The sequence below is a fragment of the Salvelinus alpinus genome, chromosome 4 (genome assembly GCF_045679555.1).
Source record: "Salvelinus alpinus chromosome 4, SLU_Salpinus.1, whole genome shotgun sequence".
Classification (NCBI taxonomy): Eukaryota; Metazoa; Chordata; class Actinopteri; order Salmoniformes; family Salmonidae; genus Salvelinus; species Salvelinus alpinus.
This window is the reverse complement of record NC_092089.1, coordinates 56,213,966-56,241,239: the sequence shown is the minus strand read 5'-3', so window position 1 is coordinate 56,241,239 and position 27,274 is coordinate 56,213,966. Positions and strand designations below refer to the sequence as shown.

Genomic DNA, 27,274 nt, shown 5'->3' with positions numbered 1-27,274 from the left:
GATCATTTATGGACAATAAGTACCATCTTTGTTAAAAAGCTAATATCTTTTGTTTGTGTATAGACTGGCAGGGAGGCAGAAGAGAAGCCAGCTTGGAGCGTGCTGAGAGACGACTTCATGATGGGAGCCTCCATGAAGGACTGGGACAAGGAGAGCGACGAGGAGGGGGGCGAGGAGGAGGCACCGGGGGGTGCAGAGGACTACAACAGCGAGTCGGACTGAGCAGACAGGCCCATCTGTGTAAGTATGTGTATGACTGAGCACACCCAGGAGTGTGTGTACACAAGACCGTGCCTTTGAGTCCACTGTGAGGAATGGAGCTGAAGGGTCCTGCATCGCTGAGATCAGCCCTGTCCCCAGCCTCCCTCTCCTCTTCCCACAGAGGCAGCCCTACCAGGCCCAAAGACCCCTCTTTTGAGTTTTCTATATGGAACCAGGAGCTGAAGAAAGACTGGGGTCAAGGTCCTGTTCTGGCGCACAATTATTTGCGGCAGGATCCCTAGTTTGTTTAATGCTGGTGCTCTCTGGCTTGTAAATGTCCCACTGAACATTTTTCTGTCTGTATATAGACCTTTTTTTCATAACAGTTGCATGTCCCTCAATTAAAAAGCCAGTTGATAAACATTTCCCTTTTCATTTTTGTGATTAGTTCTTTTTAGGTGAACTGAGGGCTAATGTAGCCTTTCACTGAATACTAATTTAGTTATAGTACTAGTTATAGCACTAGTTTAACAATGTGTTTATACACTGTGTACAAAACATGCACACCTGCTATTTCCATGACAGACTGACCAGGTGAAAGCTATGATCCCTTATTGATGTCACTTGTTAATTCCACTTCAATCAGTGTAGATGAAGGGGAGGAGACAGGTTAAAGAAGGATTTTTAAGCCTTGAGACAATTGAGACATGGACTGTTTGTGTGCCATTCAAGGGGTGAATGGGCAAGACACAAAAGATTTAAAGAACTGAAACGCTGCTGGGTTTTTCCCGCTCAACAGTTTCCTGTGTGTATCAAGAATGGTCCACCACCCAAAGGACATCCAGCCAACTTGACACAACTGTGGGAAGCATTGGAGTCAACATGGGCCAGTATCCCTGTGGAATGCTTTCGGCACCTTGTGGAGGCTGTTCTGAGGTCAAAAGGGGGATTGGTGCAACTCAATATTAGGAAGTTGTACTTAATGTTTTGTACAGTATCTAGTGTATTTCATCAATTGTATATATATTTGTATGTGTTATGGTTGTAGTTATCATATGACAAACAAAATACATGGTAGACATGCTCCTTATCTGTCAGAGAATGTGAGATGTGCTACTTATGACCCCTCAGAGAGGAAATGTGTGTGTGTGTGCCAGAGAGCACGGAACAGCTGGTGACATAGAGATGCTGTCCCACTACATAAACTTCTCGTTTTGTGACGCTCACCCCGTTTTACACACTGCTTGCCTGCGTGTGTCTACTGGACGGTTGCCACGGTGACGGCCCTCGCCTCGGAGTGACCCGGAGTGCCAAGTTGATGTGGAGACTGCTTTTGCTGACTCCTCTTTTCTCTTTCTCTCCCTTTCTCTTCTTTTTTTTTATTTTTTACTCCCTCTCTTCCTGTCTGACCCTTGCCACACACACACAAGTAGTGGAAATATTTGCAGAGCGCCCTTATCGCCGCAAGGAGAATGCCGCCACGACTCAGCCGACCTGTCTCCACCGCGTAGAACGCTCATTTGTCATGGCAACACTGCGACCTGCCGCTATGGAATGCCAGGGCTCTCCTGGCTCTGTTGACACACTGCTAGAGAACCAGCCTGCTATGTCATCTCATCCTCTTCAGTCTATATGGTATTTCCCTCTGTCCCTCTTTATTCGGTCCAGCTGTCCCTTTGTTGCTCTAACCTGGGCCATGTTCATTAGGCACAGAATGGAAGAAAGTGTAGGTAATCAGCAAGGCACTTCCTGAATTTGCCCAATAAGACGCACTTGTTTTTGTTTTCCATCATTTTGTCAGTATGCCTAAATGAACACGACCCAAGGGTTTTCCTGAGCCGGTGTACAGGGATTGTAGAGCAGGAGTTACTAATACAGGTTCACTGGGTGTAAAGGAATGATATAGGGGTATCTGCAGGTACAGAAGGGGATTAAACATGACAGGGTCACTCACTACATATGTTTACAGGGCTTAAAGTAATAATGGTGTTCTGTCTGTGTTACTGTACCGTATACACTGACTGAGGTCATGGTGTCTTCAACACAGTGAGCAGGTGTTGGAGAGGACATGCAGGAACTGCCCTCCCTGTGGGCGATATCTACCTCTACTTTTCATGCACCTTACACACACACACACACACACATACTCACACCTCTTGTTGGCCTAAGATGTCTGTGTGGGTACTGATTTAGTGACATCTGGTTTACACCAGTAAGGCTGAGCTCTGAGAGTTTCTGAGAGCCTGTCACAGCTGATGAATTGCAGGCTTTGGTTTGGGTGGAGTGGTGTTGGAGGTGTGGAGGCAGGGTGAGAGAGGGAGGTTTTAGCAGAGACAGGAAAAAAGCCTTGGCAAAGGATGAAAACAGTGGGATTTTCTTGGGGGCGTAAATGTAAATCAACCTGGTGCATTATGACTGTGGGAGTGAGAATACAAGAAAATTGAAAAATAGAGTGGATGCGGGAATGTCCATGGACTCTCATGGCTGACATGGTACAGTCCCCCTAAAACAGGTGCAGGGATGACGAGAGAGCTGTAATGTACCACTCCCTGACAAAGACCCAGGGGAGAACCATTCTAAACATCCACCATTTAAGAGCTGGATAAAGGGTTTTAAAAAGAATGGGCATAAAAAATAACACCTTGTAGTAGTGATGTTGTTTTTTATTGAAGTTATTTAAACCTACGGGAAGCAGTATTCTTGCCAACATCTGTCATGTTATTGAGGAGGATTGAGAAATGAAAAGGCTTACCCAGAGCCCACAAATCAAATCAGCCTATATAATTTATTTATCCAGTTCATATCATTTCTCAGGAAGCTAAATTGTATGTTCTTGTATTTTCTGAGTTTTCATCTGCAAAATGTTTCTTTCGAGCCATCCCAACTCGAATCTTAAAATATTTCTGGTCTACTTTGTCCATTGCGTAATGCGGTAGCAAAATAAGTGTGTTTTACACCGTACTTGTGAATATGGTTATTTAGCTAGAGGACGCCAAATTAACTATCTGGCGTTAGGACCCCGTGGTTGCGCGCAGGGACATTACCCGCTGCACTGTCTGCACTGTCCGGATGGGCACACTAAACACTCGTTACAATAAATCGTCTCGTAACCTGAAGTTGAAGGAGTCCCCCGGTCTGAAAGTGACGACCACAACATCAATTTGAAGAAGGGGGAGCACGTGGTTAAGTAAGTCTTATAAATATCCCTCTACAACCGGCCGCATGCTGTTGTGCCACTGGCAACATCAGCTCTGTGGACCGATTTTCAGCAAGAAGGGATGGAGGAACGCGTTAACGGTTTACCATTGTATTAAAAGGAATTATTATCTTTATACTTCAACGTACTTGCCATACTTTTGATTTAAATTATCCTGCACTTTCTCCATTTATATTGACCAAACACATGCGTTATAACAACTTTAATAGGTTATATCTCCTCGAGACGACACCTTGCGAGTACCAGGACGGGTGGATTTTTGCACTGTTGTATGTTCTTCTGTCAAGAACCGCGATGCAACTGCTCAGCGAAGCCCATCTTGATCTTGAGATAGAGAAATCAAAGACGGACTTGTGCTGAGCGCGTTACTGGCCACCGTTGGAAAGCTCGCAGCGCTCTGATGCGGTGGAGGTGTGCGCTAACCCACAGGCTACACGTCTGTTCTGTACAACTGGAGATAGCGAGCTAGCTGGTTGTAGTTTGTTTTACTTCAAGGTTTTTGTATTGAACTTTGATTGCCATTTAATGGCCACAATTCGGTCTTTTTGTTTGGACAATTGTAACGTTACGCGCGTTTAGTATGCGTTTATTGTGAAGTGATTGGTAATATACATAGCCTACTGCTGCTGTCTGCTCCCCGCTGCCCGTATAACGGATTTTACAGATTATTTCCCTTCCATGGTTGTTAAATGGATGTCCAGGTACAATTTGAAAAACTGTGCTGAAACTGGGATCACAAAACGACCACGTTTCCCAATATTTAGGCTACAAGTAGTTAAGTGTGTAGGCCTATATTTAGTTGTAAAAAAAATCAAATATTTTGGCATTTTTTTCATGTTTATATTCCCTTTTACTGTTATATCTAAATTCCCTTTCCAAGGCCGCTTTATCATTTTTTTGTCAATATTTCAAGACGCTGCTGTAGTCTACTTTTAGAGTTCACAATGAACTACTGCGTTTTAAGTCTTCTCCTGACCTTGGATTTAGCCACTGTGGCCGTCAGTTTGTCTACATGCAGTACGCTGGACATGGATCAGTTTATGAAAAAGCGCATAGAAGCCATCCGGGGACAGATACTGAGCAAGCTGAAGCTCACGAGCCCCCCGGAGACATACCCCAAGCCAGAGGAGGTGTCGCGGGATATCATCGCCATCTATAACAGCACGAGGGACCTGTTGCAGGAGAAAGCCAACGAACGGGCAGCAACGTGTGAGCGCCAACGAAGCGAGGAGGAGTACTATGCAAAAGAGGTTCACAAAATCGACATGCAACCCCCCTACCCCTCTGAGAGTAAGTGTGTGTGTTTGTGTGCGCGCCTGAATACGTGCCAGAGCGCCTGCGCACATGTGTAACGTTATGGTTAAAGGCATAATTTAAAAGGTCCAATAACCGGTAATTACCCACTGGGCACAGAAGTCAGTTCAATGTATAGTTTTGATCTACATTTGGTTGAGTTGTCAACTAAAGTGAAATCGACAAAACATGTCACCATGTCATTGGATTTAGGTTAAAAGTTGGATGACTGCAGTTTTCCACTGTGAGTTGTTGGGTTGAAATGACGTGGAGACGTTTTTGCCCAGTGGGTAGTATTATCTGCAAAGTATTCAAAGATCGCCATCCCTTTATATATGTCATCATGTGTGTTTGTGGAAACTATATAAACTATTCCTGGCACTGTTGCATCCAGGCAGGTAAAACAACGATAATGCGGGCCTGTGCTGCTAGAGCGGTCATCGAAAGAAGTTGCCTGACATGAACTTCTCGTGAGATCGATTTCCTTCTAGGCTGACTCCCGGCACCGGCTTGACAATGTGTTATTGCATAGTTATGAGGTAGTAGAAACAGACTACAATGAAACACTGATCCAAGACTTACACTCTAAAGAAGGAGTACCTTGTATTGCGTATGTGAGTACATTTGTAACTTAACACGAAAGTATTCCCAAATGTTATGTTAATTCAGCGTGTCCTTGCCTGAGTCTCTCCAGCCTGGAGCTGCTGTGTAGATAGGGACAGGGTGAGCACCAATGGCAAATGACTCATTAACACATAGAGAGGCCTATGAGTATTTATATCACATTGAAAGAGTGGATTATATCAGTGACAACCTCTTATTCTCAGTGGACGCCTCTGAATTCCTGTTTTCTCTGACTGCTATAAAGCATCAAGAGGAGGGCAATCTAATATATTGTCAGAACAGTTTTGAGATACCAAGTTTTATTCCTTTCGTCTCCGGGGGCAGGGGGTGATATTGAGAGAATGGTGTGTGTGTGTTTTGTGTGACCTACACTCCCAAATTGGATTGGATTAATAGGGGTCTGGGACTGCTAAACCTGGCCTCCCAGAGTCACTACAATTACCTAATTTAAAGTTGCTTTTACCCCCCCAATGCTTTCAAGTAATAAACCACTGTGTTAATAACTACATTTTTACATAGTCATTCATATTTTCAAAGTTATGGTTGTCTAAACACAATAATAGTATTGAACACTGCTATTGTGCCATTAATTAGGATATATTTTATATGCCCCCAAAGTATATTTTGCATTAAATATTATCCTTGGCCCTGCCCGTTGTATAAATACCCTAAATATGAATAGATCAGGCAATGTGCCAAGCGCAGTCAGGAAGGCATTTTTAGGGTATAAATAATCCTGAGTCAACATCCAGAGAAAAAAAACAGATTATTTTTTAATTTATCCTTTTTGATTTTCACTTCTGACACTGCTCCACTCTAGCTCCTGGGAAGAAAGATGACAAAGAGAGAGACGTGAGAGAGGGAGAGGGAGTCAAACCACCAGTTGTTAGTCCCATAGTGCACAGCCAAAGACGATACAGGTGGCTCTTTTTTTAACAGTTGACTGTGTGTGTGTGTGTGTGTGTGTGTGTGTGATCCAGTGTCAAAGTGTGAATGTCTTTGCCAGCTAGTAATGCACACAGACACACAAACGCACAAGGGTATCAACCTTATTTGGTAGGGCGCCAGGAAGTCCTCAGAGGCAGCACTGCGGGGCACCACGGCACTGTAACTCGCACTAAAAGGGGGAGAGGATGGGCTGTGGAGGGGAGGAGTCGGCCGGAGCAGGGGGGGAGATGGGTGGGGTTTGGGGAGGGCATAGTGGGGGCAGAGAGAGAAGCCTGGCAGGGCCCACAGTGCACTATTTAAACCAGCAAGCAGGCATTGTACATATAATACTGAATGCTGCCCTGGGCTCTGCTCTGCCACTTGCTCCATGGAAAATTCCAGCTGGAGACCCACTGTTGCTGGGCTGTGGAGTGGTTGGTAGAAAGATAACCTATCCTTCCCCCATCCCAATCTCGTCCTCTCTTTTTCTCATCTCCCCACTCATTTTTGCCCCTCATTGATACTCATTGGCCCCCAATTAAACTCTTCCCAATGTTTGCCTTCTCTCACCCCCCCCCCCCCTTTCCCAATCTCGTATGTGTGTGTGCGTGCTGCATGCATTGCCTGCATGTGTGCTTGCTGCGTCTTTTTCAACCTTGTCACCTAGGCTATGTCATGGGACAGTCTCTCATGATGCTGCATTAGTCTCGTTCATAATGGACTGTACATTAGCCTGTTAGCATGCCCTCATTGCCCTATACATAAATGCTTGTTTAGCATAGCCCTGCCTACTCTATAAGTTATTGTATGTCTCCAGTGTGTTATAGCTCTCCTGTGGACTAGAGGCTTCCAGGAACACAGTGACCCTAGTGTGTGTGTGTGTGTGTGTTTGTGTTTGTGTTTGTGTGTGTGTGTCTGTTGGGGGATAGTTTTGCCATTCCATTTACTGTGGCACATGGTTTGTGTATTACACTAAGCTGTCTTTATGATTTGTGTATGTATGTTTAAACTATATGTGTTGCTTGCTTTTATAAAATGGGATTTAGATGATGTCATGTACACAGCATCTTTTATTTCAGCTCATGAAACATGGGACCAACACTTTACATGTTGTATTTATATTTTTGTTCAATATAGAAGTGCAATCCTCGTTCAGAGCAGCCTATTCCTCCCATGATTTTAGTCATATCACTGGGAGTGTTTGTATTAAACTATATATAGCATTTGATTTACATTAATGTTAACTTTGGAAATGTACATTGTAGAATAGAAGCGTACATTGTACGTAGTGTAGTACAATTTACGACACTATCTAAACTACACTCAATGCATTAGACATTGATATATTGTACTCACAGCAAATAACTTGACTTATTTCCAATTTATGAGACGTTGTTGGGCAAACATTTCAGTGTTTTAAGAGAAGTCAGCTGTTAAGGAGCTAACACAGTCTGTGGAAAGCATCTACCTGTTGTACCAATGTAAATAGAGACCACATGTTGATTCTGCCTTTATCTAGTAGTGACGATTCAATGGAGCACTAATTACCTAGCCTTTCGATAACACATGACACTTCGAACAGGTTCTGAACATTAAACTTTACATGGTTAAAATAAAATGCATTATGGCAGGTTTGAATCACTTTAGAAAAGCCCAGTGTGTATGTGTCAAGTGTTTGAGTTACAGAATTACTTCTAATCAGCTTTTTAAACTGTCTGCAGGAAGGATGTGTCACTTGTATTATGGGAGGCAGAGAGTGTCAGACTTACATAGGACTTAAAGACAAATGCACATTTATGAATAGCACTGCCTGTATTAAGATTTAATGATGTGTATTGTGTGCATGCATGTGTGTGTGTCCGCCCGTGTTAGTGTTACATGTGTGCTTGTGTGCATTCAAGCATGTACAATACCAGTCAAAAGTTTGGACACACCTACTCATTCAAAGGTTTTTCTTTATTTGTATCTTCTTTATACCACCCCTACCTTGTCACAACACAACTGATTGGCTCAAACACATTAAGAAGGAAATACATTCCATAAATTAACTTTTAACAAGGCACACCTGTTAATTGAAATACATTCCAGGTGACTGTCTCATGAATCTGGTTGAGAGAATGCCAAGAGTGTGTAAAGCTGTCATCAAGGCAAAGGGTGGCTGGTTTGAAGAGTCTAAAATATATAATATATTTTGATTTGTTTAACACTTGTTTGGTTACTACATGAATCCATATGTGTTATTTCATAGTTTTGATGTCTTCACTACTATTCTACAATGTAGAAAATTGTACAAATAAAGAATGAGTAGGTGTGTCCAAACTTTTTACTGGTACTGTATGTGCTTGTGTTCTTGTCTGTGTGCCTGTCTAGTATGGTAACGGTCCAATGTAGCCGTTTTTATCTCAATATCAAATCATTTTTGGGTAACAATTAAGATTGGTTTCAATTAAAATGGTCAAAAAGAAACAAAAATAGCTTCTTAGCAAAGAGCAATTTCTCAAGCAAGATTTTCTCTAGGACTGTCTGGGAGTGGTCTGAGTGGGGAGGGTGGAAAAGGAGCTGTTATTGACAGAGAGGTTTGGAACTCTCTTTCTTATTGGTCTATTAACTAATTTAACGCCTGGTGATGTCACCAGGCAGGTCAAAACTCCATCCCACCAAAACAGGCAGAAATTTCAGGCAGTCTTTTGAACAGCTCTTACACTAAAAGACCGTTGTCATCATTTGCACTTTTTCACAGTATTATTCCCTCATAGTGCAGAAATATGAAATACAGGCAAATCTAGTTTTTGACTGCATTGGGCCTTTTCTATAATATCAGCATCTTTGTTAGTTTCTGTTTGACTGCTGGTGTTTGTGTGTTCGGATGTGTTAGCTCAGTATGTTGAAAGCCTTGTATGTGTTGAGCCTGGTGTGGCTCGATGTGTGTGATGGATTGTGTTTAGTTAGTTTAAGTGAACACTCTTGCCTATCTCCCCTGAACTTCGGTAAATACCATGGTCTTGTGGCGCGTGTGTCCGCATGTGCGTTCGTGCGTGTGTTGCTGCTTCGTGAGGAGAGGGCTGTACAAACAACAGCCAAACAGATGAAGACAAACACACTGTGGAGAACGGGCCCGTTTGAACTATTTGTGGGCGAGACGAAGCCTCGCGCTCACGCTGTGTTTGCCACTATTATTAGCTGCATCTGACTTTCACCAAGCTGTTTCAAGGGAGAGTGATTTTCCTGGGTTTGGTGCCACTGTACCTCAAGCAATTGCACATCAGTCTTGAAGGGATATTGTCTGAAAGCAACTCCCATAGTCAATGTGTTTCCCCAGTATCCCTGTTTCAGGTATATGGCTGTGATACGTAATCCTGTCTTTCTTTATACTGGTGGCTATGTTGTTGCTGTGTCATGGAGCTGAGTTCTATCATAATGAAACTGTGTTGGATATGGAATCATAATGCCATGTAGCCTTGGTGTTGTGTAGTTCTTTGACTGGGGTATCTGCAGTAGGTCTTTGTCAGTGTCAGTTTCTCTGCTGTTGTGCACCCTGTTGATGTCTCACTGGTGTTCTTAGAGAGGGAGAGGGAGAGACAGAGAGCCAGGAGGTATCAGCAGCAGCAGCACTGTGGGATTGTTGTTGAGAATGGGACTCGATCCTCCGCTAGACTTACGCAAGACCTGGACGCTGCTGCCATTTGAACTGGAGGACAACCGTGGCCAAGCAGCATTGCATAACCGAGGGAAAGATTAAAAAAAGATACCGGGGAAAGAGAGAGAAAGAGTAAGCAAAAGAATAACAGCTGTTTCTCCGACAACTTTTCGTATTGTTTACAACAATGGGACAGGTTCCCGTGTAAGATGATACTCTAACATGAGAGTAGTAGGAGGGAGTGAGAGCTAGTTCTGATGTTAGTGGAGGGCAGTTTAGTGAATGTGTCCTGCAGAGAGGCACGTTTTATGGGACTGTTGAATGTGTGATTGCGGTTTGTAATGTTACGCAATCGCCGAGCAGAGGATAGTGTATTGCTGTGTCTGTCATAGTGTTCCGAAGGTTTATGTATTCAGCGATTAATGAGGTGAGGTATTCTCCCACTGAGTTTGGACCAGGCCACTGCTACCCAGCATGCATGCACACCCTCGCTCTCTTGCTCGCCCTCTCTTGCTCGCCCTCTCTCGCTCTCTTTTGCTCTCTCTCTCTCATACACACACATTTAAACACAAACACAAACATACACACACCGCCATGAGGTATCTCTCTCCTTCCCCCTTTCTCTATATATCTCTCTTACACTATCTCTCCCCGTCTTTCTCCATCGCTGCTCTGTTATGCTGCTACCTAGTTTGCTTGTTTTCTGGTTGCCATACAGCAACAGTGGAGAGGGACCATGTGTCTGACTGGTGGCTGAAGCCCAAAAGCCCCTCTCATCTGAGTCTCTCTCTCTCTCTCTCTCTCTCTCTCTCTCTCTCTCTCTCTCTCTCTCTCTCTCTCTCTCTCTCTCTCTCTCTCTCTTTCTCTCTCTCTCTCTCTCTCTCTCTCTCTGTGTTTCTGTGTATGTGTGTATATACATTTCTGTGTGTGTGTGTTGGTCTGTTGCTGGGATAGAGGCCTTTGGAGACTGACAGGCCTTCGTGGAAGGGGCTTCAAAGCACCGGGTATTTTTAGTTCCCAGGGATTATGTGCAGAGTTGTTTTCAATTTGCTATTGGCAGGTGAGTGGCTGGGCGGAGGCGTCTGCAGGGAACGAGACAGGCGGGAGCTCTCTTCCGTCTCACATTCCCTCTCTCTCTCTCACTTTCTGTCGTCTTTTTCCCCTTTACTCTCACTCTCACTCTCCCCCCACTCTTTCCTCTGTGATCTCCTGTTTGTCTGTCCCTGTTTCCTTCTCGACTTCTCTCTTTATCGCTGTCTCGTTGTTCTCCTATTCCATCTGTCAAGTTTGACTTTCTCAGCCAGTCGACTTTACCTCTCCTCTCTCCTTTCCTCTCCTCTCCTTTCCTCGACCTCTTCGTTACCTTTTCTTGACAAATATTTCTCTCCTTTGTCATTGCTCATGCCTTTTTTTTTCATCCTCAGATGGTCGTCTTGATTCCACACAGGATCTGTCTCTCCCTCTCTCCCGCTCACCTTTGCATTCCCTCCCTTCTATCTTCTCTCTCCTCTCCACGTCTCCTCATCTCAAATAACATTTTATTTGTCACATGCTTCGTAAAACAAGTTGTAGGTGTAGACTAACAGTGAAATGGTTACTTACGGGCCCTTCCCAACAATGCAGAGAGAAAAATATATAAGAAATAATAAGACAAGAATAAATACACAATGAGTAACAACAATACACGGGGTACCAGTACCGAGTTGATGTGCAGGGGTACAAGGTAATTGCGGTAGATACAGTGCATTCGGAAAGTATTCAGACCACTTCCCTTTTCCACATTTTGTTACGTTACAGCCCTATTCTAGAATTGATTAAATAAAACATTTTCCTCATCAATCTATACACGATAGCCCATAATGACAACGCAAAGACAGGTTTTTAGATAATGTTTTAACCAAACCATGAGGTCAAATGAATTGTCCGTAGAGCTCCAAGACAGGATTGTGTCGAGGCACAGATCTGGGGAAGGTTACCAAAAAATGTCTGCAGCATTGAAGGTCCCCAAGAACAAAGTAGCCTCCATCATTCTTAAATGGAAGAAGTTTGGAACCACCAAGACTCTTCCTAGAGCTGGCCACCCAGCCAAACTGAGCAATCGGGGAGATGGGCCTTGGTCAGGGAGGTGATCAAGAACCCGATGGTCACTCTGACAGAGCTCTAGAGTTCCTCTGCGGAAGCCACTCCTCAGTAAAAGGCACATTACAGCCCGCTTGGAGTTTGCCAAAAGGCACCTAAAGGAATCTCAGACCATGAGAAACAAGAATCTCTCGTCTGATGAAACCAAGATTGAACTCTTTGGCCTGAATGCCAAGCGTCACGTCTGGACGAAATCTGGCCCCATTCCCACGGTGAATCATGGTGGTGGCAGCATCATGCTGTGGGGATGTTTTTCAGTGGCAGGGACTGGGAGACTAGTCAGGATCGAGGGAAAGATGGACGGAGCACAGAGAGATCTGTGATGAAAACCTGCTCCAGAGCACTTAGGACCTCAGACTGGGGTGAAGGTTCACCTTTCAACTGGATAACGACAGGAGTGGCTTCGGGACAAGTCGCTGAATGTCCTTGAGTGGCGCAGCCAGAGCCCAGACTTGAACCTGATCGAACATCTCTGGGGAGACCTAAAAATAGCAGTTCAGCGGCGCTCCCCATCCAACCTGACACAGCTTGAGAGGATCTGCAGAGAAGAATGGGAGAAACTCCCCAAATACAGGTGTGCCAAGCTTGTAGCGTCATATCCAAGAAGACTCAAGGCTGTAATTGCTGTCAAAGGTGCTTCAACAAAGTATTGAGTAAAGGGTCTGAATACTTATGTAAATGTGATATTTCAGTTTTTTCTTTGTAATACATTTTGGGTATTGTGTGTGGATTGATGAGGGGGGAAAAAACAATTTAATCAGTTTTAGAATAAGGTTGTAACGGAACAACATTTTCAAAAAGTCAAGTGGTCTGAATAGTTTCTGAATGAACTGTATGTACATATAGGTAGGGGTAAAATGACTAGGCAACAGGATAGATAATAAACAGCAGCAGCGTATTTGATGAGTCAAAAGAGTTAGTGCAAGAGGGTCAAATGCAGATACTGCAAATGCAGATACTCTACGCTGACTTTTTTTTACAAAAAAAAGTGGAAAAATGTAGGCGGACACAAAGAAATGTTGAAGCACAATGTTAAATATTTAAGGCAAATAAATAAAAATTATAGGTTGCACAGAAAAATGTTTGGGCACATATGTGAGTAAATGGTCGCACTGTAAAGTCCTGAGATAGTCTGGGTAGCTATTTGGTTAACTATTTAGTAGTCTTATGGCTACTCCTGGTAGAAGCTGTTCAGTGTCCTGTTGGTTCCCGACTTGGTGCATCGGTACCACTTGCCGGTCCAGTGTGTGTGAGAGAGAACAGACTGTCCGTCCATAGAGTAAGCCTGGGGAATCTGAGAGCATGTCTTACAGAAGTGAGAAATTCTCCAAAGTAGGTCAAATAATTTTCCCTTCGGTCTGTCCCGGTATCCCGGCCCTGCAAACCAATATTTGGTCTCAATTTCCATTTTCAAATGGTGAAAATGACTCTGAGGTAGCAAACAGTTGCATCCAGTAATTTTACAAAGTCATATATCAGACTTTTGGGAAATCTGAACAAACATTTTGATATTTTCCTGGTAATTCATGGCTTGTAGGACCATTCCAACAATAAAGAAAATGAATGTCTCCTCGTAAAATATATACCACTTAATGTCATATTTTATTAAAGCCACATGTTATGCCATAAAGGTCTCCAGGCAACTCAAATGTTTTAATATTACACAAAACACCCTGTAATATCCCCCTGTGTGTGTGTGTGTGTGTGTGTGTGTGTGTGTGTGTGTGTGTGTGTGTGTGTGTGTGTGTGTGTGTGTGTGTGTGTGTGTGTGTGTGTGTGTGTGTGTGTGTGTGTGTGTGTGTGTGTGTGTGTGTGTGTGTGTGTGTGTGAGACTGTGTTTGCATGCACTATGCCAATTTATCTGCAAAAACATTTGCAGGTGTTGTTATGAAATCCTAATAGCCTGTGATAGTATCACAGGTTTTTATTGAAACTGCAGTTTTTAGCCTGGTCCCAGATCTGCTTGTGCTGTATAGCTAACTTTGGGTTGTTGTCATGCTAAATGTTTGGCATGACAATGATCATTGGCAAGACAGCAAACACAGATCTGGGACCAGGCAAGTTTTCTCCAGAGCAGAACCTTGTGAGTTAGGTATTTAAACTTTTGTAGGCACTCTTCAGCTGTTTCTCAATGATTTTCACTCTTTATTATCAGGGAGTGAGGACAGGAAAAATCAAGTTGTCTTCAGTTAAGGAGACGAAAGAGCTTGTTGAATGAGATTTTAAAATAGTGTAAAAACTGTGCAGACATTTTTATTGGCTGACCATTAGCAAAAGGAGTCAAAGTCAAGTGCTGCTGGAGCAGTGGGCTCAGCCGAAACCAGCACAGACCAACTCCAAATTTAACAGTTCGGCCTTAAATAGTTTTTTCCTTTCTCGAAGGTCAAATGTTTGCCCACTTCAGGTGTTTCACTGACCTGTGCCAAGCACCATAAAGTCCCTTTCATGTAAAAAAAACCTCTCCTTAATGTCACTCTCTAAAGTAGAAGTCAGACACAGCTTGACACATCACTATTTGACAAACAGTCTGCAATTAAGGGCAGTTTTAGTGTCATTACAGTATAAACTGAGAGAGTTTGGGCAACACACACACACCACGGTGTACTTTATAAAACCTGCATGTCTGGAGTGCATTAAAAGACAAAGATGATGCTGGCTGCAGTTCTGGAACTGCTCTGGGGACAGGAAGCAAGGGGGTGGAGCCAGGGTGCAGGAAGTGTGTGTAGGGTCAGTGGAGGTCAGTGACAGTGTGAGGAGTGAAGGACGCTGGGAGGGGTTCCATTGGTTGGCACAGGTCCCTGTGACTCTGCTGTTTAGATAACTGCACAGCAGACATTGAGCAGTTCACAGTCCTCCCGGCTCTGGAGCCGTGGGAAAGATGCATATTTAATGTAATTCCCCCAAGATAAACGCTAGTCAACATATTTTCTTTGCATTATTTGAGGTCTGACAACACTGCATCTTTTTTTGTTAATTTGACCAGTTGTCATTTTCTGCAAGTAAATGATCTAAATGACAATATTTTGGGGGGGAATTTGGGAGAAATGTTGTCAGTAGTTTATAGAATAAAACAAAAATGTTAATTTTACCCAAACACATACCTATAAATAGTAAAACCAGAGAAACTGATAATTTTGCAGTGGTCTCTTAATTTTTTGCAGAGCTGTATATTGTGAGAGGGGGTGGACCCCCGCGAACCCTCTGCTGACGCCAGAGTTTGGGAACCACTACTCTATAGGACTCCACTTGTGAGGAGAGCATATTAATGCCCATGATTTTGTAATGAGATGTTCGGTGAGCAGGTATATACAGTGCCTTCGGAAAGTATTCAGACCCCTTGACTTCTTCCACATTTTATTAGTTTATAGCTTTATTCTAAAATGTATTGAATTGTTTTTTCCCCCTCATCAATCTACATACAATACCTCATAATGACAAAGCAAAAACAGTTTTTTAGAAGAAAAAATATATATAATATCACATTTACATAAGTATTCAGACCCTTTGCTCAGTACTTTGTTGAATCACCTTTGGCAGCAATTACAGCCTCGAGTCTTCTTGGGTATGACGCTACAAGCTTGGCACACCTGTATTTGGGAGTTTTTCCCCATTCTTCGCTGCAGATCCTCTCAAGCTTTGTCAGGTTGGATGGGGAGCGTTGCTGCACAGCTATTTTCAGGTCTCTCCAGAGATGTTCTATCGGGGTCAAGTCCATGCTCTGGCTGGGCCACTCAAGGACATTGAGAGACCGAAGCCACTCCTGCGATCTCTTGTCTGTGTGCTTAGGGTTGTTGTCCTGTTGGAAGGTGAACCTTCAACCCAGTCTGATGTCCTGAGCACTCTGGAGCAGGTTTTCATCAAGGATTGTTCTGTACTTTGCGTCGGTATCTTTGCCTCAATCCGAACTAGTCTCCCAGTCATTGACACTGAAAAACACCCCCACAGCATGATGCCGCCACCATCATGCTTCACCGTAGGAATGGTGACAGGTTTCCTCCAGACATGACGCTTGGAATTCAGGACTAAGAGTTGAATCTTGGTTTCATCAGACCATATAAACTTGATTCTCATTGTCTAAGAGCCTATACGGTGCCTTTTGGCAAACTCCAAGTGGGCTGTCATGTGTCTTTTACTGAGGAGTGGTTTCCGTCTGGCCACTCTACCATAAAGGCCTAATTGGTGGAGTGCTACAGATATGGTTGTCCTTCTGGAAGTTTCTCCCATATCCACAGAGGAACTCTAGAGCTCTGTCAGAGTGGCCATCGGGTTCTTTGTCACCTCCCTGACCAAGGTCCTTCTCCCCTGATTGCTCAGTTTGGCCAGGTGGCCAGCTCTAGGAAGAGTCTTGGTGGTTCCAAACTTCATCCATTTAAGAATGATGGAGGCCACTGTGTTTTCGGGACCTTCAATGCTGCAGACATTTTTTGGTACCCTTCCCCAGATTTGTGCCTCGACACAATCCTGTCTTGGAGCTCTACAGACAATTCCTTCGACATACAATTCCTGTTTTCGCTTTGTCATTATGGGCTATTGTGTGTAGATTGCTGATTATTATATATTTTAGAATCCATTTTAGAATAAGGCAAAACGTAACAAAATTAGGGAAAAGTCAAGGGGTCTGAATACTTTCCGGCACTGTATGTTTCCGAAGGTTGTTATGAATAAATGTTATAAGCTGATGTTGGAAGTATCCCAGGACAGGGTTCTTCCTCCCCGCACAGGAAGACATTCATGGTGTATTATTATGAAACAGTGTGATCCCTGAAAGATAAGCCCAGTTTTTTTCCTCCTTCAGTTTCTTGTATGTGACTTGCCACATAACTGACTTGCCTGATTGAAATATGTGATAAGAAATAAAACTATGTGCTTGTTGTTTATTTTTGAAAAGTCCATGACAATCATTGCTTGGCTTCTGAATATACATGGGGGCAGTATAGTATTTTTCTCCCAGCAGCACATGCCTGACTATTTTGTCATTGGCCTGTAACGTCATGGAAGTGATGAGTAATGAAGGGAACGATGAGAGGGATCAGGGGGGCTGTCTATTCGCTGTGTGTGACAGCTCTCATGTGACATCAGGCTCCCCTCTGGGAGGAAAGGGGGAAGAAGGGAGGCCTTGGTCTGGTTAATGAAAGTATAGTGCAGCCCCTCTAACCAACCCCCTCCCAATGAGCCTGCGCTTGGTGTGTTCCGTTCCATGTGTGACATCACCACTGCCTCCTCGCGTCTCAATTCCCTGAATGAGCCCGGGTGCAGTGCACACAGTCAGACCACAGCGGCGCCAGTTGTGGTGGATCATTTTGGTGTGATGTTCGTATAAATCAGTGTTACCGTGGTCAGACTGACTCTCTCTCTCTCTCTCTGCCACTGAACCTCATGTCAACCAGCTTATTGAGTCACCCAGAATTCCCCAGTTGACTTGAGGATGTATTACTGTATTGTGTGTGTCTGCTTGACTGTTTATGTTTTGTTGAGTGAAAGGACCTATTGTGCAGTAGTTGTGTGTGAGAGAGCATTCCATGTGTACATAACGGATATACAGTATCTTTGTGTGTGCTTGCGTGTGTTTGGTTTAGTTTATTACGATCCCCAGTAGCTACTGTACATGCAGCAGCTACTATTCCTGGGGTCCACATAAAACGTACAAATACATAACGAAGTACAGAACAGTTATAGACAAGATACATTAAATTATACCTTTTATTTATTAAATAAGAGTTATATAGGAAAGACAGGTGGAGACCAAAAAAATACTATTTTACACACAATTCATATATTCATATTCTTAAATACAGTACAGTTAAATTACATCTTTAGAAAGAGGAGGCGCTGTGATGCACAATGTATTTTTAAAGCTAAACTTGCGTTTTGCTTAAGTAACATCTGGTGGAAGAGCATTCCACGATGACATGGCTCTATACATAACTGAGCAATGCATTAAATCTGTTTTTGGTTTGGGTACCATGAAGAAACACGTTGTGGCGTGTCTGGTGGGGGTATGTATGTCTGTTTGAAGTGTATGCAAATAGATTGTATGTGTGCGAATGGATATCCAGACCTGTACATTAGGTGAGTGTGTGTTCATTGTGGTTAGTCCAGCTGCACTATTTCCTGTGCCCTCGGTCAATGCGGCCAGTGTTGTGTTAAGCACAGCGGCCTCATTCATGAGGCAGCGCTGCTGTGAATAAGTTACACACCGCCTTAAGCTGGCCCATTGGGACTTGGAAGTGTGACTTTCTCTGTTGACGGATGGGAAGGAAGCGAGCAAGAGCGTAGTTAGTCTTGGCTCATCTGACTCTCTGGTCACACAGAGAAGGGTTAGTGTTGGCGCGCCCAGACCATTGGTCACTGGCGCAACACACAGAGAGAGAGAAGAAAGATTGATAGACTGATAAAAAAGACAGGAACTGCTCTGAAACATGACGCTGGGACGGGTATTTGGTAAGTGCCTGTGAGAGACCTGAGTGGGTATCTCACTAAGAAGGTCAAAGGTCACATTAGACACAGTCACCTCACCCATGGTCCCTCTGACACAAGAGCATTGTCACAGCTTTGTGTTTAACACGCATACAAACTGCACACACACGCAAGCTATTATAATTCAACTGATTTATCTCAGAGTTGAGTAAAGTAAATTGTATTTTGTCTGTAGTTGTCCATTTAGGTCCGGCTCCAAGCACAACTGCTTAGCAGTTTCTCTCCTCTCTCTCCCTCCTGTCTTGATGGTCGTTGCGGTTGTATACTCTCTTTAAACAAACCATGGTGGCTGGCTAATCCTGGGCTTCTGCCTAACGTTGCAGCCATCAATTTAAGGCTCCGGGCCTCCTAATACACCGTGGTGTAGGGAACTGTCAAACACACACCACCGCACACATGGTTCCCAACATTACGTGTGTTGCATTACTTTCTGCGCCCAAGCACGGCTGTCAGGCGCACCACTACACACAGGGTTGTCAATGTTAAGTGTGTCACCCGGTTCCACTGTGTAAGCTTCTGTCAAACACACGCTTCCACCACACATGGTTTTGAGTTGTGTGTGAGTGTTACAGTACTACTGTGCAGATCCCATATCAGATAGTTACACAGAGCTACACACATGTTCGGGAGTATTCAGTGAGTGTTATGATAGTACCGGGTTCCTATAGGAACCATATGAACTGCAGCATTACCCCCAAGTGACCCTCGCGAGAGACAGGGAGATGTGTGTGTCTTAACATTGCAAGAGAGCGAATGGCATCAATTCTAATCTGGTGTGTGAGCCGTTTTGATAACTGCTGTGGTTTCTCATAGAGAAACTATGATAATTCTTTGAAGTTGCAAAGATGAGAGTGAATGTCATTTTGCCTTTTTATGACCTCTCAACTGAACACAGTGAGTGAATTAACTGGGGAAGAGTAAAAGTAGGGAAGAATTTCCACACTGTCAGCCATTACATTTGGATTGGTCTTGTCTTTACACACACACAAACACAATCGTCAGTCGTGTTGCTAAACTTCGTCCTCCTTCCTGTATTTCAGATGTCATCTCTCCCATGCACTACAACCCGTACTACAGACGGCTCACCTTCGACGTGACCTCCATGGAGAAGAATGCCTCAAACCTGGTCAAGGCTGAGCTACGCGTCTTCCGTCTCCAGAACACCAAGGCCCGCGTGTCTGAACAGAGGATTGAGCTGTACCAGGTAAACCTCCCTTCTGTCCTCATCTCTAACCAGGTTTCCATCCATCCAACTTTTTTTATTTTTTTTAGTGTATTAGATTTTTTTTAACCCCCTTTTTCTCCCCAATTTCGATCTTGTCTCATCGCTGAAACTCCCCAACGTGCTCGGGAGGCAAATGTCCAGTCATGCGTCCTCCGAAACATGACCCGCCAAACCACACTTCTTAATACCCGCCCGCTTAACCTGGATACCAGCTGCACCAATTTGTCAGAGGAAACACCGTTCAACTGACATCCGAAGTCAGCCTGCAGGCGCCCGGCCCACCACAAGCAGTCGCTAGAGCGTGATGAGCCAAGTAAAGCCCCCCCCGGCCAAACCCTCCCCTAACCCGGACGACGCTGTGCGCCGCCTTATGGGACTCCTGATCACGGCTGTGATACAGCCTGGGTTCGAACCTAAGTCTGTAGTGACGCCACTCCAACCTTTTTATGTGAGTGAAGTACTGTACATGTTGGATAAAAAATGTAAGACAAGCCTGATGGAAACAGAACATTTTTCAGTAAACTTACCAAATGTAGACTGAACAAAGTACACTAGACAAGTTGCCATCTTTTTGTTTCAGTATAATTAATTATGCGAGAAATGTCGGTGGAAATGCTTTTATTCACCAATATTGATATAATAACCATCATATTGAAGTAAACTTGGAGTGACACGATGACATGTTGTGTGGTACTCCCACTACGACTTCTCCAGGAAAGCATGCAATTTATTAGGTTACAGATGAAATCAATTAAGATGAACTTCACAGGTTGGTGAAAGTGCAATGTGATGAGCTTGATGCTCCTTTCCAATAAATACAGAGGGTCTTATTTTGGTGACGTGATCATCGATGCTTGGCGTTTGACAAATACAAATGATCTTGCTCTTTTGTCCATAATAATCTCGTTTTGTAGGCTATAGGCCTAACCGCAGTGTATCTGCGAGCTGTTGGCTAGAGCGCATGTGTCAATACCAGAGTGGGCACACTCGCTATATAACGCCAACATCTTTTGTGAGAAAACCATCAGTAGAGTTGAAAATGCATTGGAAACCCATTTTACTTTTTTATTCGGTACATGTGCACTATGTCATCACGCACAGCTTTTTATCCACAACAAGTCCATTTTATGGAAACACATCTCCGGTGGGAGAATGTGCATATTGTTTTTATGCGGATTTTAGAATATTTGCATGAAAATCTTTCGCCAATTGGATGAAAACCTAGTTGATGAACCACTCTGAGCTGGATCTAGTGTCATTTCCACTTAAGGACAAAACAGAACGTGCCAGCGAATTAAAAGCAGTGAGTGGCCATTTTATCACCTCTGACCACAGAACAACAGCTGTAATTTTCTGTTAATTTCCCGACGATTCTACATGTTCAATCGCCACCATTCATCGGCACTCAGCAGGTGATTTACTGTGCACGGCTGATGTACATTATGGTGTGTATTTTCCTTTATTCTTTACTCAACCACTCCATACTATATACATACTGTGTCTCTATTAGCACATTTGACATAGCATGAATAACAATATGGTGGTATTCCACAAAGATACTATTTTTTGTTTTAATCCCCCAAGTTTTACCACTTCACACCAGTACGTAATGCTTACCACTAAATTACGTACATGCGTGCACTCACACACACATTATGAAGCTCAGCGTGGGCCTGTTAGAAATGTGTTAGTCAGTAGTGTCGGGAGCCGGGCGGCTCATGGATCAGTCCAGCGTTATTTGTGAGTCGAGAGAGGAGCGATGATTTAGACCCGGTGCTGAGTCTCCGAGGGCTGCGCTCCGGCCCAGCCAGCCCAATGTCTACTGCCTCCACACAGTGTAGGACCGTCGGCACCAGCCCATTCCCAGGGCGTGGTAGTGTTTATGTCCAGCCAGGGTGAATGACAGGTGGCCTAAACACAGCTCAACATGAAGGATTTTCTCACGCGAACACAGGCGATTGAAAGCGTGTGAGGGAGGACGGATAGAGCCGGTACAACCAGGGAGAGTTTCTCCAAGGAGATCAACTGACAACCTTCAGTAATACATTCAAGTCGCGCTGTACATGAACTGGACACCCAAAACCTTACGCCGATGTGTGTAGTTCCACACACATTCAGATACAGAGTGGAATTGAGCCTATCATAATTATGTATTTTTCAGAGATACAGTGATACTATACATTAACTACTAGGAAGGTTTTCTCTTTGCCATGACTGTTGAGGAGTGATCGGGCCCTGAGATGGTTCACTCGCCAGGGCCTAGTGAAGACTAACCAGGGCCTAGAGGAAAGATAGCTAGGGCCTAGATATGTTGAAGTAAGTGACCATCCAGGTCGATGGGCCCTCCATGTCTAGATCTGATGATCTAGACCCTACTAGATCTGATGATTTATCACTCCAGTGTTAATCTGCTAAATTGTAATTATTCGATTTATTGCCTACCTCATGCCTTTTGCACACATTGTATATAGATTCTCTTTTTTTCTACCATGTTATTGACTTGTTTATTGTTTACTCCATGTGTAACTCTGTGTTGTCTGTTCACACTGCTATGCTTTATCTTGGCCAGGTCGCAGTTGCAAATGAGAACTTGTTCTCAACTAGCCTACCTGGTTAAATAAAGGTGAAATAAAAAAAATAAAAAAATGTCTGTCTCTCATCTCAAGGGTTTGTAAGCAATTGGCCACAGTCTCTGTAGGCTTACTTTTCAGAGATTTTGACTGGTCTCAACCTCCTTTTTCTCTCGCTCTGCCTCTCTCTCTCTCTCTGCCTCTCTCTCGCCTTTCCCCTACCTCTTCTCCCTCCCTCTCTCGCGTCTCTCGTCAGGCTTCCCTGTAGCAGCAGTAGATCTCAGTGGTGTAGCAGACAGTGGTGGAGTAGAGGAGCAGTGTTTTTCACATTAAGGAGAGCATGGCCAACATCAATACATGGTTATGAAGGACAGCAGAATAACAACGCTCTGTCCGGCATCTGTTTCCGGCCCAGCTCGGCTCCTCCTAGACCTGCTCAATCAATCAGGGAGAGAGCAGTCTGGGAGACTGGGGGGACAGGGGGGACCACTACTAGACCCGAGTAACTGAACCAGGAGTGACTTCTGGGACTTACCAGAATTTCCCTCCAGGTTGTTCTCATACATAGGACTTGTGTTGTGCGCTTGATGTGTTTCCACAGATTTTAAGTCACAAGGACCTGGCTTCCCCGACGCAGCGCTACATCGACAGCAAGGTGGTACGCACGCGCATGGAGGGGGAGTGGCTGTCTTTTGACGTGACAGAGGCAGTCAGTGAATGGTTGCTTCACAGAGGTAGGACACAGAGGTTTTTACCTCCTATACTACAACTGAATCACTGATCAGACAGTACATGTTGCTGAAATCTCATTGGCCTGTTGTATATGAACAATCCTGTCTATTTTTCCCCCCAGACAGAAACAGTGGATTCAAGATCAGCTTGCACTGTCCGTGCTGCACGTTTGTGCCCTCAAACAACTACATCATCCCCAATAAGAGTGAGGAGCTGGAAACCCGCTTTGCAGGTATGTATTGGACAGTATATGTGTGTTACTCTACAGGTATACAGATGCTATCTTAATTTGACCAGTTTCTCACAGCAGGAAAAGAATCCTGCAGCAACAGGAAATGTGAATTATTATGGACAGTTTTGAAGGGGTTGATACATTTTTCATTTGGGAAAATCAAGTCTGAAATTTTTAAGTGTCACAGAGAATTTTCCTGTGCAGCAGGAAATGCAAATTGTAGTGTATTCAAGTTTTTTTTTTTACTAAAAAAATTTGTCATTTCCACTTTAAAATGTCACACTTGATTTCCCCTAACTTGATTTGACATTGTATGAACATGATGAATATTGATGATATGTATGTGTGTGATTGACAGGTATAGATGACAGCTTCCACCACAGCGGAGACCTGAAGGTGTATAGGAAGCGGCGCCACAGCGCCCAGGCTCCACACCTGCTCATGATGCTGCTGCCCTCCTACCGCCTGGAGTCCCAGCACAAGAGCCACCGCTCCAAACGAGCCCTGGACGCTGCCTTCTGCTCCAGGTACTGACCCATACTTATCTCTACTGATCCCACTGATTCTCACATGACCCCGACACCACTCTGCTGTCGGGAACTCAACACACACACAAGCATGTGCGCATACACACACACACACCTAATAGATACGTTACATACCTAGTAAATAGTTACCTTCTCTGTCAGCAGTTCACCCTCTCAGTGACACACACACAGACACACACACACACTTGGCAATTGTTCTTATTGCAGAACTCTCTCTGCTCACAGCTATGCATGTATTCACTCTCTTACACACACACCCCCACACACAGACAAACACACACACACGTGTGGCTCCCACAGAACCGTATCCATCCCTCACTCCTAACTCTCTCGGTCTTCCTACACACAGAAACGTCCAGGATAACTGCTGCTTGCGGTCGCTCTACATCGACTTCAAGAAGGATCTAGGCTGGAGGTGGATCCACGAGCCCAAGGGTTACAACGCTAACTTCTGCGCCGGTGCCTGTCCCTATCTATGGAGCGCTGACACCCAGCATTCCAAGGTGAGAAGTCAAGGGTCAAAGGTTAAATAATCCACAGGATAATAATCCAAATAATCCACAGTTTAGAGCCAGCAGAGGTCAGAGTGGTAGTGTAGAGCAGTGGTGAGAGTAGCAGTGTGGCGTAGCGATCATTGTGGCAGCGTTGTGCAGTGGAGTTCTTCTGTAGATCGTCTCATTCCTATTTTTTTGTTTTTTTCATAGTTTCAAGCAGCACTGGTCAAAGACCATTGCCTTTGTCAACATCAAGCCTCATACTTGACCTCTGTGTGTGATTCTTCGCTTCAGGTGCTAGGTCTGTACAACACCATCAACCCGGAGGCGTCAGCTTCGCCCTGCTGTGTGTCTCAGGATCTTGAACCTCTCACCATCCTCTACTACATCGGCAAGACCCCCAAGATAGAGCAGCTCTCCAACATGATCGTCAAGTCCTGCAAGTGCAGCTAGGAACTGTTACAAGGCAACACACATGTGCATACACGCACATTCAGTCATACACATTCATACACGTGTGCATATTCAGTCACACACACACACACACACACACTTGGGTACACACACATTCAGTCACACCCACATGTACACACACATGTACACACACACACAAATACACATACTGTACATATACACATACACACATTCATCAACAAACACATACTGTACATTCACACAGTCAGTCACACGATCACTCTCCTGCACTATTGTAAAGACATATTTGATCTCCTACAAGCACAAGTGGAAAAGGTGCTGAGCAGATCTAGGTACAGAAAACATGTCTCCCGAAACAACCATGCACACACACACACACACACACACACACACACACACACACACACACACACACACACACACACACACACACACACACACACACACACACACACACGCATGTGCACACACACACACACACAGCTGTGGCTTTTGTACAGGCGTGCCTGTGTTTTTGTGTTTAGAAAGGCCCTGTTAACATGCCTCACCTCACACACTTGTCACACAAAGACGCAAGAGTACGGCAAACACTGGAAAAAAAGTATACGTGTCTATATGTGAAATAATACGTCTGAGAAACAAAGGCGACCGCCCCCCGGTTTCAACATTCAAAGCAAGCCATCTCCTTGATTTTGTTTGTCTCGTTTTGCATCCTTTTGAAACTATTGTAATTTTATATTTTGTTTTGATTTTTTGATAATTGTATTGCCTATTTAAAATCCAGTGTTTTATGGTTAGCACCCAACGCGTTTTCAACTCTCTCGAGAAGTGGTGGATGAATCCACTCCCCAATGTCAGTTTACTAATATGTTATAACATAGTCATGTTATAATCGCATCCCATATGCTGTTTATATGTGCTGTAACAGCCACGTAAGGCAGAAAGAGGCTAGGAGACTGTAAGCGGGAGACTGTAAGCGGGAGAGAGACAGAATGAAAGAAAATAAGCACACCTAGTATGCCTACCTTTTCAACAGAGACTCATCCTCACACAGGCATACTCATCAAAAAAGCACACACCCATCCCGAACCCTGCAGCAGGCAACATATTCAGACTGCTGGAATGAACAGTTCTGACATTTTTATTTTAAAAAATTAAAAAGTGTCCCAAAGTAGTGTTGAGCTCTGTTTACCTTGTGCATTGAATCTTGAATGCTTTAGGGAGCCCAACAGTGATTCCATCAACCACACAAGGTATGTCACCATAAACACACATTTAAGATTTCTGTGGATATGTTGGTTTGTTCTTATTGGAACAGGGTTGTCCTTGTCTATATGACGCAGTGGTATAGGAATGGGGAGGTATATTAGTTAGGGAGGTATAGTAGTGTTGTAGTGATAATTCGAGAGAAGGGATACAATAGGTGAGAATGGACAGTAGATGTGACCTGGTTCAGAGATTGTCCATGAACCTTTGAGACCATTCCATTAGGTCTGAGATTACTTTAGGTCGGAGGTCAAAAGGTCATATTTACAGGTGTGCAGTAGTTGTTATGGACACCAGCGTTATATCTGCTCATTTGCATCTGAAAAGCTTCGTCTCGCCCGCCTCCCTCAAAGTGTAAAGCCATTATTCAGTCATAGGTTTTTGTCCTTTGTAGAAATAAAAATTGTTGGATACAAAGAATTGCACTGACGCTATTTTGATTCTGTTTTTTATTTTTTATTAGTCGTTACTTCCCCCTTATTAAATGAGGAGTGTTGATGATGTGACTTAGAGCAGGAAGTGTAGGTGACACCACCCCGCCCCTAACCCCACCCCCCCTTGGGCACCCGCGCCAGTGGACTTCCTGGAAAACCAGGAAGAGGAGCGAGGCACCAATCTTGTCATGATAGAGCTATTATTTTTCGGTGTTGTTGTTTATGATAATTATGTTTTTGTTGTTGTTGACCCACTATGATGTATTGTAACACATTATTGTTGTTGTACTCTAGTGGTAAATAAATTATTTAAATTACAAGGGAATAACACAATTCGCCTTTTCTTTTTTCTGTTAATCTGTGTTAAACGAAGCGTGATATTACATACATTTTATCAAACATTGAGAGAGAAGTTTCAAAAACAGATTTTTTTTTACACTCCCATTGAGCAACACAATAACATTATGATTTTCTTATGTTGCATGAGTGTGCTGTCATTTCCATCTCCAACACAAGCACTGAATGCATCTCTCTCTATTTCTTACTGTGAAAAGCTATGGAGGTAAGCTAGAATGGCACGTTGTTAGTACTCCATGAATATACATTTACAGTATTTGCCAGAATTTAATAACTCTCCAGAAGAGTAACTGCCAGATATTGACTAAGGGAACGAAAGGGAGTCTGCAGATGAGGAGGGAAAAAGAGGGAGTGTGTGCACAGATAGGGTGCAGGAAAGTAAAGAGAGATGGAAGGATTATGGACAGTATTAAAAGTATGTGGGAGGTGTGAGTCAGTTTGTTCTGGTATGACGCTTCTCACCTTG

At 43.8% G+C, this 27,274-nt stretch overlaps 1 protein-coding gene across 1 annotated transcript; it reads left to right on the top strand.

Moving 5' to 3' along the window:
- The first annotated feature begins 3,415 nt into the window (after window positions 1-3,415).
- LOC139574000 (transforming growth factor beta-2 proprotein-like) lies at window positions 3,416-26,776 on the top strand. The gene is made up of 7 exons (XM_071398067.1): window positions 3,416-4,708; window positions 19,556-19,719; window positions 22,912-23,044; window positions 23,164-23,274; window positions 23,633-23,801; window positions 24,172-24,325; window positions 24,611-26,776. Exons 1-7 carry the CDS (start codon window positions 4,363-4,365, stop codon window positions 24,767-24,769), a joined length of 1,236 nt encoding a protein of 411 aa, XP_071254168.1. The 5' UTR covers window positions 3,416-4,362; the 3' UTR covers window positions 24,770-26,776.
- The last annotated feature ends 498 nt before the right edge of the window (window positions 26,777-27,274 follow it).

What these genes read in the sequence shown, in the direction of transcription:
- LOC139574000 (XM_071398067.1), top strand. Translation starts at nt 4,363, where the DNA reads ATGAACTACTGCGTTTTAAGTCTTCTCCTGACCTTGGATTTAGCCACT. An exon ending in TGAATGGTTGCTTCACAGAG is followed by an intron (nt 23,045 to 23,163) that starts GTAGGACACAGA and finishes TTTTCCCCCCAG; the next exon opens with ACAGAAACAGTGGATTCAAG. An exon ending in GCTGGAAACCCGCTTTGCAG is followed by an intron (nt 23,275 to 23,632) that starts GTATGTATTGGA and finishes TGTGATTGACAG; the next exon opens with GTATAGATGACAGCTTCCAC.